This window comes from Argiope bruennichi, chromosome 3, assembly GCF_947563725.1.
Source record: "Argiope bruennichi chromosome 3, qqArgBrue1.1, whole genome shotgun sequence".
NCBI lineage: Eukaryota > Metazoa > Arthropoda > Arachnida > Araneae > Araneidae > Argiope > Argiope bruennichi.
Window position 1 is genome coordinate 141,128,313 of NC_079153.1, and position 23,688 is coordinate 141,152,000.

At 33.6% G+C, this 23,688-nt stretch overlaps 1 protein-coding gene across 1 annotated transcript in view; it reads left to right on the forward strand.

Annotated features, from left to right (window-relative positions):
• Positions 1–4,250: 4,250 nt before the first annotated feature.
• LOC129963528 (sal-like protein 4) overlaps positions 4,251–23,688 on the forward strand; it is a 113,785-nt gene continuing 94,347 nt past the window's right edge. Inside the window, exon 1 of the mRNA XM_056077964.1 lies at positions 4,251–5,058. Within this exon, the coding sequence (XP_055933939.1) occupies positions 4,986–5,058 (73 nt within the window). The 5' untranslated portion in view covers positions 4,251–4,985. The remainder of the gene's footprint in view (positions 5,059–23,688) is intronic.

Here is a 23,688-nt window from a genome sequence, read left to right on the forward strand (position 1 = left end):
TTCATCATAAACTGAGTATGTTATCGCAAAAGTCGGCAAATAATATTACCCATTAGTAACTCAGTCACGCTGGAAGCTTTTTATTTGTCGAGAAAAAGAAAATTTGATAACAAAAATTATGTATAGGATAATCCTACAACTGTTGCAATATTAATTATAAAAGTAACGTGGACTAATGATATTAAACATGTAACGCAAAATTTTTATGGCGGATTTCTAAAACGGTTAAATAACATAGTTTAATAGGTGTTAAATAGTTAGGAAGGCAGACCAACATACACTAATGAAGGTTTTAAAAAAGTGTACATACTATAAACATAGAAGTGGCAAGATAGTTTTCATCATGAAATTGCAAAAATGGGCAATTAAAAGCATTTATTAAAAAAAAAAAGCATTTTCTACTGAACTGATAATTTATTTTCTTGTATTAATGAAATGCCAGTTTATAAAGTTCTGTAAAAATAGCAGGAGTGCCCTCCGCCCGAAACATTTCATCATACTTTGTAATAAACGTGCTATTCCCTTGTCACAAGCGTAAAAATGTTGATCCTTGAGTGCGCGTGAGTGTCTTGCGCTTCATAATATAATAAGAAAACGGAGTAAGCATTTTGGACACTTTCCTGTTCACCGATTAAAAGCAAAATTTGACACATATCAGTCATTTCAATAATAAGCTCACATATCAAAAGTCCCTTTTTTGCAGTGATTGTGATTTTGAGTTAATGAGTTTACATGCTCATAATTGAACAGATTTACGGGCGGTCAACCTATGGATCGATTTGGTTTGAAATGATACGGAATTTCACAGTTTGGGTATTAAAACAGTGCGGCGGATTTTATCAGTTAGGCTCTTTACTTTTTGTAGTAACCATGTTCTGTTGCACTCGAACAGACAAACTTCCTGTGATTCGAAATTAGCTAGAAATCCACAAAATTCATGGAAAAACCACATACTAAATTTCGTCCGTTTAGCTCAAAGCGTTTTTGAATTATCGTATTTAAGACAGCCGGACAAAAATGACTCAGAGATTTGTGTTCCGGAGATTCGTCAAAACGATTATAGTACTTTCGCATACGAGAAAGTAAAAAGAGGGAATTATCAGCAGAAAAGTGATTACGGGAATCAATTTTTGTGATTTAGAAATTGCAGAAACTCATAGTTTGGTTTGTATCTTTGTTGTCCATTATTTGAATTCATTTCAAAACAGATACGATTTTTATTACGGAAGAAAATTTTAATTGGTATTTAGAATTTTATATAATGCTGATAGTAGAAACGAAAGAGAAAATAAGGTTCATTTTCACCAATCGTGTTTTATTAGTTTCATAGCTGTTGTCTATCATAAAAGGACCTTTATTTAATATATGGATTCAAATCATTTATTATCGCAACGTAAAAGAAAATTATTTCTTTTCTGATGTGCTTCGCTTTCATTTATTCGAAAAATTTATCTTTGTTGAATGAATGGATTTAATGAATTTTACAGATCACATATGAATGCAAAGGAATCCTGTTATCATTTTTTTAGCCAATAATAGGATGTCATAAGAAAAATTACTTTTGCACAAACTTATTTCATATTTGAAAAAATGAAATGGAGTGATCAAATTTTTACCCGCTTCTTTATATACTGGAGCTTTCAAATTTTGTACAGGGTAGTTATAATTAAATTTCCCCTATAAACAGCATCATACAACGCAAACGGGTGAGCGGATTGCAACGAAATTTGGTACATAGACTGTACACAAGATGCGCTCACGGAATTTCGAAAAAAAAAAAAAAAAAAAAAAACTGTTTAATTTTGAAATGTCTACCAGAGGGCTTATTTTCCGGAAAAATATTAATTTGTATACGATAAACGGCCAAAACGGAATACAGATACAATATCAACGTGTATTGACTAGTTTCTGATCACCTTTCATCGAACTACATTAAGTAAAGCTAAGGAAAAAATAACAGTACGCTGTTTGAGAGAAAAAAAAAATTCAGTTTGCAGAAACAAGAACAGATTAAGACGAAATTGCAAAAGAGGAGCAGTTGTTAATCGTGTCCAGGACGATGTATTGAAAGGTGCTCCATGTGACCACCCCCTCATTCACCTGCAAAATTTCAAGTTTAACAGCAGACCATAACTGATCAGTTGTGATGCTTCGCACATGAAGCGTTATGGAGTTCTTTAAGTCATTCATCGTCTCAACAAGATACCGTCATCATTACAGCTGGAAACATCGACATAAAACATGACAACGACTGCAAACGTTTCTTACCCTAAACTGTTTTGCATAAAGCTTGCTCCTCTTCGCAAGCGTGCAAATCTCGACATTTTTTTCTAGAACTGACAGCTTTTCCCGGTTTTACCTTTTATTACTCATAATTCTTGTTTTGGATGGTTAATATTGTTTCTATATTCAGTTATGGTCGTTTACTGTGTTAAATTTAATGTTTTTCCGGAAAAAGCGTACTCTGGTAGACATTTTGGAACCTTTTTTTTTTTTTTTTTTGCAATTCCGTGAGCGCATCTTGTGTACAGTCTATGTACCAAATTTCGTTGCAATTCGTTCACCCGTTTGTGTTGGTGCTGTTTATAGGGGAAGTTGAATTATAATCACCCTGTACATTTGTATCTTTGAAAATCTCAATTCACCATTTTTATTTTCTACTTTCAGAAGTTAACTGTCAAACAATCGTTTAATTCAATTAATTTTTTGATTTGTTACTCGAAGCATCAACTGGTTTCAAATTTAAGAAAAATAGGATTTTTAGCTTCTACGTTGTTTATAATAATAAATTAAAGACTAAACAATAATTTATGCTTTACAAATCAGAGTGTATTTTAGAAACAAAGAGTGCATCCCCCCCCCTTTTTTTTTCCTATTAGCAGGTATTCTGTCATCTTTGCAAAGTTAAAGGACGGAACACTTTATCCTTTAACTTTTCTATTTCAAAGACACAAACTCCCCATTAATTGTTTGAAACAAATTTTTACATTTTAAAAACTTTGTGCATTACACTTTTCTGTATCAGTGCTGAATAGATGAACTTTTTCAAACAGCATGCACTGTTGTCACATCTGACACGAGTGTCATTTAATCCAATAATAACAACTTGGACCCATCATGTCCTTCTGTTGAAGACTCCATTTCTCCAAAACAACTTCTTACCCCCTAAGAAATTAAAATGAATTAAGATCGTTTAAAAATAATTCTAGCAAAATTTTGTAAATCATGCAATGTTTCCTTACAATGAATGGAGTATCAGGAGCGAATGAACTGCTTTGAGAATTCATAGTTATACTACTCAGACTAAGACAGTATTAACAATTTTTTTTATATGAAACGAAGAACTTCTTTAATAATTCTGCTGAAGTCACACGCATGCAAATCTAAAAAAATCGTCTCGAATTTCTTTTATTTTAAATAATGGTCATTCAAAGTGATAACAACTTCCTAAAAAGAAATGACTGGAAGCAAACGTGCGCGGAAGATTAAAATCTCATAAAAAATACTTTATGTGACTATCGCTCCTCTCATTTCACATCATTCCAAATCTATTTCATTTCAGTTATTGTTCATTTTTTCATTACCGGGTAATGCGATCTACGTACTCGGGCAACACAACTTGCTGCATAATATTGTGCGATATTATATAATATTAATAAATATTTCACAATATTGCGAATATTGTATGCAATACAATATTTGTGTACTACTAGGGTGTAGAATCTAGAATCGATTGGCATATTTATTTGAAGAAATATACGCTTAGTGACCATCCAATTATTTGACATCAGATTTGAAGTGCATGTGACCATCTGACATTTCTTGTTGCTCCCCATGTTTTTGTTTTTAAGAAATGTACTTTTGCCTATAGCAGGAAAGTGGACCAGCACTTGTGTGTTGCTCGTGGAACCAAGAAGAGATACTGATTATAGTGCACGAAGTCCTTCCTAGCACTGCTTATAAGGAAGTGATAGACATTTGCAGGTGATCTAAAACTTCTGAAAAGTGATGAAGTTTCAAGAATGATAAAAACCAAGAACCTCCTCCGGTGGTCATGCTCTCCGACACTGCTTGCTCTAAGCATATTTGCCTTCTGTATTAGGCTAAGTAAGATCCTTTGATTGAGTCCCGACAAGTTGACACTGCTTGCAGTGAGAGCTGGGTTGGCGTCGTCCTTGGCGATCCGCAGGGCAACCCTCCGCCGCTGAGAAGGGACGACTCTGTTACGCGCCAGCAGTATCGCAGGGAAAGTGATTTTTGCAGGAACAGCTGTTGGAGGGTTTGCTGCCAACTCCCCTCTTTCGACAGGGATTTGCTCATCGACAGAGCGGTGAGGACGGATCCGCTCAAAGACGTTTACTTCGCCAGCAGGGGCCGAGAGGAGAAGGATTTTCCTCCGCTACAATGCAGTGCTCCTCTCATAATCCGCTGAACATCGATGTGACTTCTGACTGCAGAGGAGCCAAAACTTTTTAGAGAGCAGTCGCTGGACACCAGAAATTGACCAGTCCCTGTTAATGAAAAACCAAAAGGTTTCTTCGCTTCCTTTTTTTCTCACTCAACTCGTTATATCAAAACTGCGTTGTATTTGTTGAACGTCAAAGAGTGAGAAAATCCCGAAACGAATACAGAGAATGCATTTCTGATAGCAAACATTGCTGATCATCGGTTGACAATTGGGGCCGACGGAAACTGGAAAACATTTTTCTGTCTCCCCACCTTTTCCCCCCCTTCTCACCAGTCATGTTTAAAAAACTTTCAGTCAAAACTCGCATGTGACGTCAGAGCAAGTTGAAAGATGACGTATGCGGTTCTTCGTCCAATCGGAGCGCGTCCTGAAATTGCATTATCATAATCACTCTGGTTCGAAATTGTTAATATCTGATGGCGTCATTTGGCGCATGCGTGCCTCTTCTTGTGTCCGTATGGGGGGGATGGCAGTAGTTCGGACACCATCGGCAGCGATTTCATAGCAAAAGAGCGCGATGCCACGGCGCAAGCAGGAGCGTCCCAAGCATTTGGAAAATCCGGAAGAACTCGCCTCCTCGCTGCAGAACGGTGAGTGATGGAGATATGGTTTATTAATATTTCTGCTCATCAACATTCCTTGCGATCGTCATGGATTTGCCTTTTTAAGACACTTTGTCAAATGTTTTGAATCAACTTTCATAAATCTCGTTTCGACATTAAAATTTAAGAACGATGTTTTGAATCCAGTTAAGGACATAATTCATTCAGTTTGTCAGTTTTTGCCATTTATTTTTGAAAATTATATTTTATTTGACATAGGTTCGTTGGCTTGTAAACAAAGCACTTGTTGATACTGAACTGATTCTAAAGCTCAACAAGCTTATTAATTATTATTATTTAAATAAACAGCTTTTATTGAACTTAAAAAATAGATATCTTATATCCATATTTTTTTTCGTAGCATTATTTTTTTTTCTCAAGAAAAATAGTTTTGCAATGCAAGGATCTGAATGGGTCAACATTTGAATTTAATTTTTTGAAGATTCGTATAATAATGCAACATTTATTTTTATTTCATTTCATCCTATTTTATTCTCGTTAAAGCAAATTTCATTTTCGGGATTGCAACGAAAAGCTTTGAAAACATATTAAAATTATAAAATATTTAAATTTCATTTCGATCCATTGAAATTGATCCCAGCACATGATGATCGAACGAAATGATGAATGATCGGATCTATTTTTCCTGAACTCGTAAAATTTTAGAGATTTCGATCATGCTTTTAAATTTAATTAATAGAATATTCACTCTTTATCCCTGTTCATTGTATTCCTAGAACTTTAGGGCAAAACGTATTGGCACACTTTCATAGATATAAAGTTCGCTCTGCATTTTCAAACCAGTATAAATGCGCCTTAAAAATATTACTTCATAAAATTATTTCTTCTGTATTCTCGTGTCCCCAATTTTTCGTCATTCCTATGATTTCCTTTTCCAAGACATTTCCATTTCGTTGATTTATGATTTCGCAGATTGGAATGGAATGGCACTCAACTAAATCTCCAAATGGAGTGGGGAAAATCTTTTATGGTCCGAAATATTGATACTGAAAAGTGATTCAGAAAACATCCAACTCAGCCTACTTCTTATAAACTTTTTTCTCTTGTCAATAATTACTTCAATGATATTATTATTTTAGTTCAGACATAAATTTCGCATTGGAAAAATAATATTTCCGCCAAAAAGAGGGGCTAGACAAAGTGTTTAGAAACGCAAAGGACACGTGAATGGCAAAAAATTCATTGAATATTAATTTTTTAGTTTGCCCATCTAATAGCCGCCTCTAAGTATCAAAATTTTTAGGCATTTTTTTTTTTTTTTTTTTTAATGTTGCAATTTAATTTTCCTTTTTCATTACTCCTTTTAACTGCTGTTTCTTATTTACTGTTATTATTATTTGATATCGCTAAGTGGTTACAAAATTTGTACTTAATGCAATGTTTATGCAATTTTTATTGGAATATCTTAGATATTGCTTTATTTATATTTATAGTTTTATTATGGAAACTTCTCACTTAATAGACTAACGCTTGAAGTTCGATTTTCATTTAATAGCTTTTTCGCTTTTTTTCATTTCCAACAATTTATTTATTAAAAGAGAAAGAAAGAAGACAATGGTAGAAAATGTGAAAAATGGAAATTTGATTGAATCATCAAATACTTTTTTCTCAATCCTATTCGACGTTATAAAAAAAATCATTTAGGCATCTTCCTGCCTTTCCGATAGAAAATGACATCGATTTTCTTAAAAGAAAATATAAAATGTTGAGTCGCGTTTATGCAGCTGGAAAAATTTTTCTAATTCACTTTTAATCTGAAGTTTGGAATTCCAAATAATAATTGTTATCCCAAGCAAATGAGTAAAATAGCTGCATATTCATTATCATGTAATTTATTTGTTCTTGAATGGAATCTGATTACAAGCACAGCAGTTCCCGAAAAATTCTTGTAAGGAACTTTTTCTTCTTTATTTAACTAATGAATACAGATTTTTTTCAGATACTTTACAATCACTCGCTTACATTTATTTCATTGAAAAACAGTATTCCAGTGATACACGAGCTCATAAGTTATAAGCAGTCACAAACAATGAATGTATTTGATTATGCAATGCAATTATTCCAATAATTCAAATTGTTTGTATTACCTATTAAATAATGCTAAAAATTAGAAAGTAATTTGCTTCCAAGTCAAAACTAAAATCTCCAAAAGACTTCATTTCTGGACTCTTAGTTCGTTTGTTTCGTTCTCAATAAACCTAAGCAATTTTTTCCCCAAGCTCTATGATTTACTAGATAGCTTTACTACTGCAGACATATTCAGTGGATTTAGAAACGTCTCGGTTCAAAGAGCTGCATATTGCTTATTAAAGAGCTACGTATTTTTAGAAAATTATTACTCCATTATTAATTAATATTAAAAATACTAAATATTAATATCATTCTTTCCTGTTGTTTTTAGTTTTAAAATGTTCTCTCACCCCTCTCATTCTATGGCCCAATTTTTCTTATTTCGAATTTTTGACGAGTCAAAATGTCAAAGGGTCGATCAGCTTCGAATGCATCTAATTTCCCTTGTGCCACAGGACTGTTTGCGAGGAACCTACTCATCTGTCAGTGAGTGCTAATCTCGACTCTTAGAAGGAACGATAGAGGATTAAATTTCTTGATTATTTTGGCTTCTTATCTATCGAGTTTCTGGAAAATATTGATAAAATACGTTCCTGTGATTTTTTAAAATCTGTGTTTAAGATTTCGTGTTTATCAAGGAAAGTATATTACACTGACCATAAACTTTCGTGTGAATAGCTTCCTGAAAGTTATGTAGATATTAACCTTTCACTCGAGAGGGATAGAAATTGCACTTTCATTTTTGTATTCAATAATTCAAAACATCGGACACATTTCTTAATGAGAGAGCAACTTCATATTCATCCATTAACCGCTGTGAATCAAAACATTGGATATATATTTATTATTACAGTCTGACCAAACATTATGAATCAAATTTGAACCTCAAAACATTGCTTAGGTATAGTGCTGTGGAACGCTTTATGCGCAATTTTTATGCGTAAGATTGTAGCTGTCTCGTAGAAGTACCCTCTATCGATAAGAAACTGCATTTCTAGAAAGAATCATCATATAATTAACTTTATTTAGATAACGTACTCAAATATTGTTATTCAGTGATATCTTGAATCATTTGCAACTGTTTTACTATATTTAAGAAAGGATAGGTTGTTTAAAACTATTAGTCACAGAAACTTTTTAACAATATAAAAACCTGAAATGAGTCAAAATGATCTTTCAGACGATACGCACAAATAATGTTTAGTGTTGTAAATATCTAAACTGTTTGCACCAAATCGATGGGAATGCACCGACGGATATCTGAAGCTCATTTTCGATTGTCCCAAGTTCTAATTTCAGCGATAACCGTCTTAAGCGGTGCGCTTGTGTTAAGTGCTGTAAAGATGAAAATGGATGACATCATTGAACATTTATACAAATGCCAAAAGTCTGATTTCGAAGCTCATTATGTTTATCCCTTTGTATACCGATGAAACGTTGCTTTTCCGTTCTCACCTATCTTGCATGACAGAAACATGATTTGTTTGGGTAAATTCAAGATATTTATGTAGTAGTAATATGAAAATGAGCATTTAATTAAAATATTCATTAAAACAGTATTCATGAGGGATGCTGCCTTTCATATTATCAGCACACACACACAACAAATGTTGGCAACTAAATTATGCTGCATGTGACTTGCAAAATGATTATGTTGAGTCAAACGAACGCGTTTTGGATATAATTACACTAAATTAATTCCAAACATTTTGGATTTCATAGCAGATTCAATCTTTGATAGAATCTTAAAAGAAACTCCTCCCATTTCATTTTTATCAAAAGTTCCAGAAATCCAAATGTTAGATACTTTGTTTCCTGGATTTAATCCCTCCCTCGGTGTCATTTTTTATTATTTTTCGTAACATATTGTTACATTAATTCGTATTAATTGCCCGTGGCTCTTCTTGTATCTAATAATACATACATTATATATCCATTTTAGTCTTGATCCGCCTTTGACACCTATATCTATTAGTAAAACATTTTGCATGCAAATATCAGCACCTTTTTAATTCCTTCTTTAAAAAAAATGCTGTAACAAAAAAAAAAAGAGTGAGAGAATCACTCGTATAACTTTTATATTTTGCTGTTTGCCATGTTGCACTTTAATTTAGATCATTGCAACAATTCGTTTTAAAAATAATTATATAAAGGGAGTTTTGTTTTGCAATTCATGTTGGTCGGGTCTGCTACTTTACACAAAGGTGAAAAATTTGAAAAGCAATTTGCTTCGTAGGTAATAAAATTATTTATGAAACTGATAATAATTTTTATTTTTTAGTTTAGAGTTTAACAAAGGACAAATACTGTCCAGAATTGTATAAATCGTAATAATGCCAGAAACAAATGAGTGAAGAATGTTCCGAGATGGCTGAGGGTCAATTCCTTAATTCATCTACATCTAACTGATAAACTGACTCCAACACTGCTCCCTCAATTATTTGGCTTCAAAACGAATCGATTTACTTTTAATCTTTCAATGTTTGGATTCACGGATTTTAATGAAAGTTGATTGACACAAATTAAAAATATCTTTGAAGAAAGCGAGTTCTTCTTGTACATTTAGCTCCCATTGGTTTTGCAATTATTTCCATCGTTTTAATGTAAAGGGTTCTCGTCGTTTCGTATTAATTATTTTTAGTGCTTTTAAATCCATTTCAGAGGACAACGTGCAGCATTTTACTTCTTTGAAACTATAATAAAAGACTTGACGCCTCAATTTGATTGTTCCGTTTTTACGCAAAGTCGTTTGTAGCACACATATTTCTATCAATAAAGTTTATTATTTAATTTAGTAAGAATACTCATGTATAGTTTCTATAGAAACCTCCGTCAATGAAAAATTATCTTTCTACAATTTCTTTATTCGGGAATGTTTTTGGAATTTGTTTTAATCTATTTGTTCTCGACTGATACTGAACATACTTGGAAACGAAATATATGTATTTTCCTGATGAGTTTGTTTCAGATTAAAATTTCTTTCAAAATGCTGATGGCTGATGTCAGTCCCCTTCTGAAATGACGCGCCATTCCCCATCTCATCGAAACTGACATTTTCTCTGATTTCACTTTCAGCTCTTCACAGTTAAGATTTTTCAGAATCAAAGGCATCTTTTTGATATAATTCGTTTCGACTCGTGTTCTTTTTTTTCCTTGAAACTTTTTAAAAAAAATTCTGAAAAAATGGAAAAGATTCAACCTGTTGGTTTAAATGATTAAGCCAGCTTATTTACGAAAAACATTTTAGAGTATTTAAAATTCAAAAGAACGTGACTGACATTTTTATTTACTGAACGTCGAACAAAATTTATGAAGCGCAATAATAAGGTTTTGTAAAGGTGTGTGAGACGAAAAACCAAATTTGTATAGTTTTAAAACATACTGATTTAACCATTTAAGTGTATTCGGCGTATATACACGCCAATACAAATCTTCATTTTGGCGCAGGCGATGTGTAATCTTCTATATAATAAAATGAAACCTTACTCGATTTATAATATTTTTCAAAATTTCTATGCAACCAATTGTATTGCTTTCGACGTATACATGCATCTTCGCTTGATTTTAGAAAGAAGGATACGAGGAAATTTAAAAAATAAATTTCGCAATTAAATGGTTAAAATAAAAATGTGCAAACCTTCATCTATAAGGTTTGAACTACAAATTATGACAGATATTATAAATCAGCAGCAATAAGATAATTCATATTTTCGGCTTTTGAGACAAAGGATATTTTTGACTTTTTCAAAATCATAGTTTCCCTGCTCATCACTTCGGAAGAAATTATTTGTTTCGCAGGTTATATTTTTAAAGATCAGATTCAATCCTTATATTTTCACCAATTTCATCCTTTTGGAAAAGATCGATTAAATTTTCTATGGCGTCTGAAGGAATGGATTTATTTCGAGGAAGCCAACAAACATGCTAAATCGCCTTTAAAATTCGTCGAACGTTATCATGAAGGGATATCATAAATCATTTTTTCGAATTTCGACGAAGATCCGACTTTTCGGATTCTGTTGCATGAAAAGCGACGTAAAAGGCAAGATTCTTCTGAGTAACGTAAGTACAGAATGCATTCCTTATCTTATTTGACAGGCGTCAATGGGAAGCTTTTACGACACCCCTCCCTGAAGCTGTCTTTTGATCTCCGACAGACAGCTGTTTTGTTCCCAAAAGTTACATCCCTTCTCGAAGTTGTTGGTTTTAAGTGACTTTTCAAAAACTAGCTTCAGCTCATTTTCACAATCTTCTATTCAAACCTCGTCTGCAGACCGATAAGAGAACCGATCCCTCGCTTAATGACCGGGATACTGGACGGCTGCGAGGAAAACCGTAACAGGAAGCACCCATAATTCTCTGTCACATATCTTCTTTTTTCCTTACATTTGATTTGACAAGATTGATGTCATTCCAAACTGTATCTACTAAGGGAGAATAGATTGCCGACACGAGGAATAGCACTTCTCGATTCTGAACGAAGCCATTTTCTTTATTCCATTCAAAAATGATATGAAACATTTCCATTATGATCCTTTTTACGGAATTGCCATAATTATTTATAATACATAAAACAAAACAGATATTTGTCAGATATTTAAACAGATATTTCTCGTTGCGCATGGATTTTAAGAGATTTCTTCCTTCCTTCCTTTTTTTTTTTTTTTTTTTTTTTTTTTTTTTTTTTTTGAATAGATGTACAACTTCAATACTGCTTTGTGTTAAAATTAGTTGATTCAATTGGCGTTGCTCGGAATTTAATTGTTTTTATTGCTTTATGCTTATTATTTTATTGCTTTAATATTTTTAATGTAAAAACCCATTTGGTATACATTATTACAATGTTCACAATCTTATTACACCACAAATTTGATTGACCGCTCCTGGGCCTTGATCGCTTACTGTTCGTTTGAAAATGTATATATCAGTGTTTTCTCTTTCACCGTTAAATAACAAATGAAAAAGATATGAATAAGAAATTAAAAAAAATAATTGTAGAGTAGATAAGAATCTTAAAGGTATTTATTGCATTTCAAAATTGTCTGCGTTAAATTTTAAAAGATTTAAAAAAAAAAAATGTACTGAAGAAATTTGGTATATCTGATAGTGTAAAATTTTGAATTTCTATATAGAATTAAAATATAAGATGAGAATAAAATAACATATTTACGACTACATATAATACAATAACATATTTATTACTACACATTTACAATTTTGAAATGAGGACCGGTTGGTAAATTTCTTCTATATAGCAAGAACACTTTTTTTTAAGGTATCACCTTTTCCAAAACACTCTGATCATTATCGAAATTTCAAGCTCTGCGAGAGCAACACACTTCTGTACAATTTAGAGTTAGTATAGTTGTATCGCTAGGAATAAATAAGAATCCCTTTTGAAAGCCAGTTTTCTTACGTGTGCGACACTAAGCTGTAGAGAGTTTTATCTAATTAATTGAAACACAGCGAACCATTTCGCCTTTCTATCGCGATATTTCTTCTGCTAAGAGCTCGAGTTTCTTTTTATAGCCCTTAATTTTGGGACGAATGGAATTTTGAGCGAAACATAATCGAGTGGAAGAGTTCTCCTCTTCATGTTACTGTACAACCACATAAGATGCACTTAGTAGTTCTATGAAGAGAATCGAGTGGGGCATCTTCTTGTTGGATCTTGAAATCGGCGAGGATCAACAAGTTTGCAATCAAGTCCAGTACCGAATTTCCTTAATTTAAATTTACCTGTTTTTTCTGTAATTATGCACGCAAATACAGAAACAGTCAACCCATAAACGAGTTTGATCTAAACTTTGGCACATCAAAACTTCTAGATATAAAACCGAAAGAATGAAGGCCATAATTAGAGTACGCAAATAACAATTTTCACTGCTATAACAAATGGGCGACTCATTTGATCAAAAATAACATTGGCATGTTACGTTTGAATTACGAAAATAAAAAAATATTCATCTGTTCATTTTGGAAAATAATTATCGATAATAAGCTGCAGCGACAGTTATTCTTCTCAGATGTTATAATCCCTAGACCATTAGAAACGGGGGGGAGGGGTAAATGTGACGCAGCGCGTATTTCCGTGACTGTGTTCCCGGCAGCGCTCGGTACGGCCACCGGCCGCAGGCCCAGAGGCTGCCGGCCGCCCTTTCCCGCTCCTGCTGCCGCGAGAATGCGGCCTCCGCTCCCATCCACCTCTCACCACCCTCCCGCTTTCAATTGTGAAATGATAGAGCACGCACGCTGGGATGTTTTGCAGGGTTCGACTCTTCGCTGGGAAAGTTTCTCAGGCAGAAAAAAAGGACAGAGAGGGTCCTTTTCTTTCTGTTTTTCTTAATTTCTCTAGCAGACTTAAGAGAGCATCTTCAATGTCATGGCTAGGTTGTTGTTGTTGGGGGAGGGGGGCGTTGTGCAACCACTGAGCATCGGGGGTGAGGAGGGGAAAGGATGTAATTAAAAAGGCAAAAAAAAAAAGAGTATACTTTCGGATATTTATTTGAAGATAAAGGAGAAATGTATATTTTTTCAATCAATAACCTTTTGTTCATTTCTTTTATAGCTCTTAAAACCACACTTTCCTTCTTTTACATCTCTTAAATCCACCCTATTGGTGAAATGGGGATGGGAATACGTGTGATATGAAGAAACACACCGCCAATTATAGCGCGAATAATCTTTACACTTTGAAGACCGCCTTCCAAAATGTCTTCTTGCATATCAATCTAGACGGTTCTTTATTTTTTTTTATGCCTCTTGATTTTGCTAATTATAATGAAATACTCAGGGCTGCACTAAATCAAAGATTGTTTTTTCGGAGAAAATCAACTTGTGCAATTATATTTCTCATTTATCGACACAATGAAAGTGTTCTAATATTCAATGAAGTATCCAATTATCGGAGTGAAATCTTAATTACTTGACACTTCCAGAAAGAACCTACTGTGTTCCGGCAACTAGCTTGCCGAGTTATTTTAGAATGATGCCCAGTTTTTGAACATCGAGAGAGTGAGAGAGAGAGAGGGTAAACGGCTGTCAGGACGGAATATTTTTCTTCCATCCGTTACTATTTCGATTTCCACACAATTTTCCACGGCTTTAAAAGTGTACAAATTTTTATTTTCATTACAATTTTGTTTCCTCAAAGAAATCAAGACTAGGTTTTTAAAGAAATATATTCTTGGCTATCTATCTTCAGTTCAATTAAATAATTTCTCATCAACAAAAAAGTTGCCCTTTTTTTTTAAGCCAAGTTTCTTGATTTTTGACTTCGTCCTATTATATTATTGCTTTTATTCAAAACTAAGGATCGATATCATTGAAGCTATTACAGTTCTTTAATCGTACTTGCATGATCTGTTATAACAGGGCTTTCTCTAACCTTGTGAGAATGGTGGGAAAAATGGCACTTCAACAAAGTTCGATGGCATAACGGTAATACTTCAGCCGAGGTCATAGCTCATAAAATAGCCGGAAAGTATTATAAAAACATCATAAAATAAGATGGTGCTTCAGTGTTCTAACCAAAGAAGTTAAATGTATATAAGAAGTGGATCAGTTTCCTCTAGTAGCAAAGTTTGATTATTAGGATGCTCTCTCAGTTGTTTGAACTTCGTAGATGGTGAATAAATTTTAATTACAGAAACTAGCAATGCTTCTCCCTCAAATGAAATATACATTTTTCAAACTTTAATCCTGCACTAGATTATCTCATTCAGTCGCACGAGTTTTCTGCAATTACAATAGGTGTTCCAGTTAGTGAATGAATCTTCTCAATGCGCGCAACTCTAAATTGATTCAGCAGAAGGACGAGGGACATTTGAAATCCAAGAGGCATTTAATATATGGAGATGAAATTTCAGATCACGAGTTTGAGTTTAAAACCCAACTTCGGTGATGGGAATAATCAGAAGTATCTTATAATTTATACATTATTTGAAATTCACATTTCAAACGAACGTGCGCATAATGATTCGGAATCGTAAATGAAGCAACCATCCATCGTACATTTCATTGTTTCATCTGGAAACAATTGAAATCTATGAGTGTTGTAATGTTACATGAGAAAGATAGCAACCTCAAAGAGAATGAACTATAATCCGATGAGCATTCTGGCGAGTTTTGCATCTTTCATAACGTGGTGAATTAGACACTTAGCTTCGTTTGGTGGATGGTGAAAGAATTGAATACTTATTTTAAAACGGTGCCTCTTTCTGTTGAGATATTGGGTCTAAAATTTGATGACATTTCAGTTCTATGTTCAAATGAAGATGACTGGGGCTTTGAAATAATGGGCAAAAATGGACTAAAATAGAAAATTTTATTTTTATTGTTTCATCACCAAAATATGAGTCTATATGCAAATAAAATTGCGTTATAAAATGTATTGTTTAATAAAATGAATATTTGAAAGGCCCAGAGAAAAAAAAGCATATTTTAATGATTTATAAAATGATATTCTATCTAGATTTGAATATTTTTGAAGTGCTCCACGGGTCCTAATTTTTTGAGACAATTAAATCGAATTGATCGTCAAAGTTTTGGAATGAAATGAAATCTTATGAAAATGTTTCTAAAATATAGCATTTAATTGGAATTAATACATAAGAAGTTTAGTTTATTTAAAAATAATACATAGTTATGTTTCAAATTTTATAAAGGGTAATAAGAAAAAAATATTTGCAAATATGCGTCTGATTTTGAATTATCGATAAAATAGGTTAAAAGCTTATTTGGCTAAATATTTTGAAATTTTTAAAAATTTTATATTTTTTAAATTTTTAAAAAAGTAGTAAATTTCGTTTTAAAGAGTTTTTTTACATTTGTCTTATTTATCTTTGAATACATATGCGTAAAAAATTTCATAACCCTAAATGAATAAATCGCAAAAATGCCCAATAGAGTCCCCTTAATGCAATTAGTTTGTTACTTTTATGTATTATCACGTTCAGAATGTACGGAAAGATATACAGACCTACTGACAGTCAGTCAACTTGATGATGATCCAAAATCAAATGCACATTTTCAATTCGAGTGATAAAAAGGCGTCTTCCATCTAGCTTGTGATAAATTCACGGACAGACAGACAGATGGACTGAATAGAAATCTACACTTTCGGTACAGCGATCACACGGAAAGTTTCAAAACAACGAGCTCGTTGCGTCACGTTTCCTCAGACAGAAATAGTTCGCAAAAAGATTTTCTAGGATTCGCGATCTGCTACGTGGAGACGCGTTTTCAAATCTCAAGGTCGAATTTTCCCCCCGCGTTCAGTACAGGAAAGTGAATCGGTGTGTGGTCGGCAGATATATAAAATCGCCTTTTTTGAAGATCGTTGCTTCTTTTTTGAAAGACCGATATCGTTAAGCCCGTTAAGCTATAACACCCCAGTCGTGTCACTTGACAGCGGCTGAATGGTATTTCCTTTGTATAGACGATTTGTAGAAGCTATTCCTTTTCAACCTTTTTTTTTTTTGTCTTGATTTTCGAATCGGCTTTACCACAAACGTTTGACGAAACGGATCCTCATAAATCACACGAAATCTTGCACGTCAAGGAGTTGGAATAGAAAAAAAGGGGGGAAAAACAGACAAAAAAATACTCCTGCTTATTAAAATACATTCGTTTGCAAAAGATTACACTTGCAAGAAACGACCCCATTTATGAAGGGAGAGATCCCATTATTTTGAATAAAAATATACCCCACAGGTGTGGGAAAACGTTTAATCCCTCAGGAATGAACAAATCCAAATGTACACATTCGTTTTTTTGTGATAAGCAGCATCTACTATCAACAATAGTCTGTATAAGATGTAATGTGGAAATATATATTACACCAAGTTTGTATAGTTTCGAATCCCATCTTCATGGGGCTGGAAAATTAAAATTCTTTTCATAGAGAATACTTTATGAAGAAATGTTTTTGATCCAATTGCTTTGAACATCGCGTTATATGATGAATGTAATAGCATCAATATCCGTCAATTTTTTAAAAAGTCAAACAAAAGCGGGTAAAAAACAGAATCATATTATCGGACAGTTGTGACTTGTGTAATATACAGCTGAGACGACAATCTAATTTCATTAAACGAACTAATTAAATGGTAATTGAAGACTGAAAATATTAGAAAAATGAAACGCACAGCATTCCTGAACACATAAGACAGTGTACAATATCCTCTTCATAAACATAAGACAAATCAAGTAAAATGAGAGTGCAAAGAAAAAAGAAACTAAAATAAGTCTAAGAGGAGTCTGAAAGATAGCTAAAGATTAGCAATTCCTCATTTGAAGATTTCTTTCCTGATTTAAAAATGTGGCATAGGCATAAGTGACGACTGCGCAGGCTCTGATTAACATATGCAAAGGCCCTAAACACTTAAAAAAAAATAAAACCCATTTATGTATGCGATATAAAGTACGAGAAATAATGAGCCATAGCATTTTAATTACCCAAATTAACAAAACAGTAAAGATAGAAAATGTTTATTTTTGGTATATTTTCGCTTCATTTACAGTTGGAAAACTTCCTTGCAAGGTTACTAGTAATATTTACTAGTAGTATTTAAAACATCTTTATCTACACTTAATTGCTAGTAGAACTTATTTACGTAAAGAGATAAACCTGATTCACTGTATGTTTGTTCTTCTGGGACTTCCACTGGGGGGGATTAAGCTTAATTCATCAATTTGTTATTATTAATAATAAAAATATACAAAACTAGTGAAATGAAATATTTTGAATTTTCAGGGCGACTTAGTCTCGTTTTTACATTTTTTGTTCCTTTGGGCTTCTAGTGAAGATATGAAACTGCTACAGCTCAGCTAAAATATAGAGTTCTCATATCCAAAATAATAAAAACCCATACAAAAAGAAGTGTTTTACACCCAATATGGTGTGGGAGCACCTTTGCCAGTTAAAACCGCTTGAATCCTCCTTGAAATAGATACAAGTTCTGTATAATGATAAATGAGATGCTGTATCATTCCTCATGCAGAAACTGCTCTAACTGCCGGAGAGACACAAGGGAAAAATAAGGGTATCTCACTTTTTCTTCCAAAACAGACCACAGGGACTCTATGATTTTCGATTCCTGCGATTGGGCAGGCCACGGAAGGTGTGTAAATGAATCCTCATGTTTCCGAAACCATGACTGAACAATTCGACTTCGATGAAGCGGGGAATTATCATCTTGATAGGTATTATCTCAAGAAGGAAATAGTCATTGCTAGTGACCTGTCCACTTAAAGCGACAAAGGAACTTACTCCAAACTACAAGTCCACAAACCACTGCACCAACCTCATGTTTCATTGTAGGAAGGAGGTAGTCTGGGTTGTAGGCTTCTGTTCGGATTCGCCACACATAAAACCATCTCGTGATGGGAAATGGGGTGAACTCGTAAACCAAGACATGTTTCCATTCATCTGCAGTCCAGGTTTTATTGTCTTTGCGCCACTGTACTCGACGATTCCAATTTACATCTGCCACAAGGTGTTTTGCAATTGCAGCTCTGGCCAAATATTTTGTTTATGCAATTTATTTCAAATTGTATGCTTCGTCACTAGGTTTTGTAGATATTCATTCAGCGCAGTTGTCACTTTTGTGTCCGTGGTCTTCATTATGGTTGTTACAATCCTCCTTAATGTCTGTCTGTTTCTCGCAGTGAGATTGGTTTTTCTTCCATAATTCGCTCTAGAAAGTGTTTTGCTATGATCATTGTATGCTGTCATGACTTTCGACCTATTGATACCCCCTCCCCCAACAGCTGTGCCACTATGGTTACCGACGCACTAACCAAACGGACTCCCACTATCTGCCTTCTTTGTGATTTTGACAATTCTCTCATTTTAGCTTCACCATAAATGAAATTAAACAGGCAATGATGTACGACTCTTGAGACTATAAGCAGCAATGTAATACACACGCACACAGAACTCTGATAGTTACGTATTTAATTTAGTCCTATACTATCACATATGGAAGTAGCTGTTTTCAGCGAGGCTTTTCCATTATTTTGAACACAACCCCTGACAGTCTTTTGATGAGCATTATTTAATCTTTGACAGGACTAAAAATACTTTTTTAATTTTAATGAATCCCATAATGTGATTTATCATTTATAAAAGAAAATCCCTTCTCTGTTTCTTTGTATATATCTCCCCTTTTTTTCAAAAAAGGAATTGGAAAAAAAAAAAAAAATTGGTGGTTTGCCATCTCCTGTCACAGGTGCTTATTTTGCTGAATGGTCACTCCATCTTTCCCAAACAAACTCAACCCAAGCATTCGGCCTGTCGATTCCCATTCTGCTTGAGCAGTTGATAAGTTCCAGCGACTGACGTTAAAAACAACATTTCCTACTTGTTGCCGGCCAGTACCAGTTGAGAGTAGTGACTTCGTTCTTTCTCTCCCGTATTTAAATATCGATTTAAAAGGGTGCACGTGCGATGGGTCCTCCATTCCGTATGCAAATACCAGAACAATTCCTGAGCACGTGGTTGCACTCGAAGAAGCCGCTTTCGGCTCTTGTCCGTTTCTCCGCCTGTTTGCAGAGGCCGCTCACGTTTCCCCCGCCCTCCACCCCCGCGATGATCCTTTTTCATTAAAGAGCGCGCGTTGTCTGTGTACCGCGTAATTGCTCGCCTCAAAATGTACGGTAAGAAATATGGCGCTTTCACTGGCACACCCAGAAGGCATGCAAGCTGTGAGACGTCTTCGCTCCTGAACGGCCAGAGAAGTTTTTTGGATTTTATTGTCACCCTCTTAAATGCCTTCTGGTTCTTTTTGAAACCCAGAAAATTTGAATTCTGAGCCTAATAGGGAAAGATATGCTCTTACTTTTGGTTCGAACTATTATCACTTTATGAACTCAAAAAATCTCCCAAAAGAAAAATGAATGATAATGTGTCAATAACAATGTATTAATGTACAATATTCTGGAAATAAAAATTAAGAGAAAAATATATAGAAAAATAAAGCATTTTTCATTCTTTGCTTTTAATTATTTGTTATTTATATTTATCTTTCCTACATAATGAGAATTGAACGTTATCTTATATAAAGTTATTGAATAATAAAAATAAAATCATGAGTGTCATTTCAGAAGAATGTTAAGCATACCGTACATAAAGCCCAATTTGTTAATTATATTTAAGAATTTTTCACTTCACTAAGAATTCACCACTTCAAGTTCAGCAATATTTTTGAACTTCTTGCCGCAGAATTAAAACCTTTGGCAGTGCAGTGATTGTTATATTATTGTTATTGCATCTTCAAATGACCTTGGCGATTGAGGCAGGAATTGAATTGATATCAATGAAGCATTTTTAAATAACTCGGAAAAAGAAACATTGCTCTAAGCAACCTGTAGTATAAATAGGAATGTAACTCTAAAATGTTATATGTAATCATAACTATAGTTTCTTTTTTATATAAGAAGACTGATTGGACCTAGGGCTTACGTAAAAAATAGTACTGAATTTCAAATTAAATTTATTTGTTCATCTGAAAAGAATTTCAATTTTTAAAACCTGTCTTGATTCATAAAACGTATTAATAAATTGTCTCCGGTTAAAAATGATCCTTCACAAAGTTAACACAGATGTACACTTAAAAGATTTTATGTGATGAACTTTGTTTGACCATCTGTGATTACAAAGAATAACAATCAACTTGAGAAGATGGAAGCATTATGGAAAGTGTGCCATCTTGAACGGGAGAAATGCACTATCGATATGGTTTGGGAGGGGAAGTCTTTTCTGCTTGGTTGGAATTAAAACTATGTTGCGGAATCGCCAAAGAAAACAAACTGCATCCACACTCTGTTTAAAATGTGGAGCGAAATGGTGCAATATGAATCAGCGATATGCAAATAATTGCGCTACGAGCAATAAGTGGAGCAACAATCAACCGCAAATAAATAAATAAAAAATTTTAAAAATTAAAAAAGATTCTTCCACTGAAAGCAATTTTAAATTAAAAAAGCTCGAATGAAAATATGAAGGATGATTTGTAAATAAACACAATAGTTGAAAAATTTATTGCTTAAGATGTAAATATTTGAATAAGAGTTTACGTTTACAATGCATGCCATGTAAAATAAAATTAAAGCAGGCCCTTTCGCCCTCAAGCTGAACAACGACTCATGAGAAGAGAGATCATGAGAAGGCGTTTTTTTTTATGCATGGATTTTCGAATGTGTTTTAAAGTGTTCATTTTCGTGCTTTTTCACTCGAGTGTCTGTTTGGATTTTTCTAGGCTCGAGTTAAGTTTTTTCTTCAGTTGTCACCAAGATGATTAGTAGATAACACAGATAATCTTCGTTTCCACCCTTTGTGCTCTGTCCTTGAAATGCTATTCTTCTACTTTAGAATCTGGAGCGAGGCAGTACCAGTATTCACGTCAAGATAAGGAGATCAATAATGAAATGGATTGCACAAAAACTGAAGAATCCCCTTCCCCTCCCCACACACAAGAGAACTGAGGAGTCAGCAGTCGGATTCCCTAGGCTTGATTTGTGGCAGATACGGTCACATTTCAGCACATGATTAGTTCGTCGTATGTGCACACACATTTTTTGAGGTTTGGTGGCACTCACTCGCTTTTGGAAGGAATGTTTATCGATTCACCAGAGAAGCAACACAAGAATGTCCTAATCCCTTTTTTAATAAAAGAAGTAATGAATGAATGAGGATTATTTTTTTAATTAGATAATCACCATTTCACCCATGTAAAAATTAATAATCACTCTGGAGCCTTTGAATGGCAGAAAGAAAGAAAAGGATGTGTGAATGCTTAACTGTCTGCAGACATATCTTGACTATATAGCATTAACATTCCCCCCCCCCTTTTTTTTTTCAGTGAAATTTTCTAGCGTTAATTCAATCTAGTTGCAACCGTATTCAAAAAAGTGAAAACAAAACTTCTTTGTTATTCATGCCGTACATCGAATACCAACAAAATAAATTGCTAAGTCATATATTCTCTTTTGAATCTGTGGAATATACTGTTTACGAAATTTTTTTTATTTTCATTTTATATTTCTTCCCGAGAAACAGGATACGGTTCTCTATTATCTTTGATATGATTACCTTGGCATTATTATTGTGGGGTAATTAAAAGCAAGCCAAGATTAAAGCGGAAATGGAAATCTTCTGAATTGAATTAACGTTGGAAGAAAGCAATTTTTTTATCTTAATTTTAGCTCTGACAAAAGTATAGATTAATTGTTTCGATAGATAAGTTTACATTGCATTTAAAAACATTGTTATAAGTTGTGTATTAAATTTTTTTAAAAAAATTTTTAACGAAAGAGAAAATAAATGGAATTGATAACATTAAATTGATAGCATTGATGCGAAAATCATTTTTGCATGATAAAAGTCTAGGAAGGTAAGAATATCTCGATAGTCAAATCATACCTATTATTTATCAGGTATCGATTCATTACTACGACTCAAGACTGACATTCAGATCAACGACCTAAATAGTATCATCTTTGCTATATCTTAAATAAAATAGAGAATAGAGCCATTTGATTATATAATAAATTTGAATTAGATATGAATCAAGCGGTAATCAATGCACTAAGCCTATTTTCGCTTTAAAACATTCGTGGTTTCACTCAAAATTTTTTGTTTATAATTGACTGTTGCCATTCGATAATAAGTAATAACACAGATTTTTGTGCCACTGACGTTAACTTTATAAAATAGATTATAGGAAGTAATATTGAATATGGAACGCTGTGGCATCCGGTCTCGCCAGCAGTATTTATTATTTTTGCGTGAAATGAGCAACAAATATTTTTACCATGTGGTCTAAATATATATTACTTTTCACGTATGAAGGTCGGTTATCAATAATTAATGTCATTTGATATCGAAGATATTTGATACAGAAGAAAACGAGGAAATCGACGTAACAAGGAAGGGGGAAAACAACAACAACGTAATACTGTAAATGGAGTGTGAAGGTGATGATTGGCTCTTTACAATAAGAAACGAAATTTATGTCGAATCATGCGTCATTGATTTTTTTTAATAATCGATTATATCGAATTATTTTGGTCAGTTATATTGAAGACACCAGAATAAAGACCTTTTCTTGTCTGAGGATCCATGGTGTTTAGATGAATATGACGTCTGAAGGGAGTGATTGACTAAATCAAAATTTATTATAGTTCACGATAGTTTGCGACTGTCCAGAATCAAATAAAAATAATACTACTCGAACCTATCACCGAGCGGATTTTTCAGGCATCAAAAATATCAGACATTTAATTGAATTGGGAATTAAATGCTCTACTTGAAATGAAAGTTCTTCTTTATTTTTAAATTGAACTTCTAGTCCTTTCTCATTTTAAAGCAAGGACTAGAGTTAAGGATAGATTCAAGTTTAAGTCTTGGAGATTTCCTTCTCGTGTCGGATTACATTTGGTCGTTTCGTTTCTACAAAGACTCATTTCTCTATATTTACCCGATAATATTTGGGAGATTATGAATTACACCGAATGGAAGAGTGA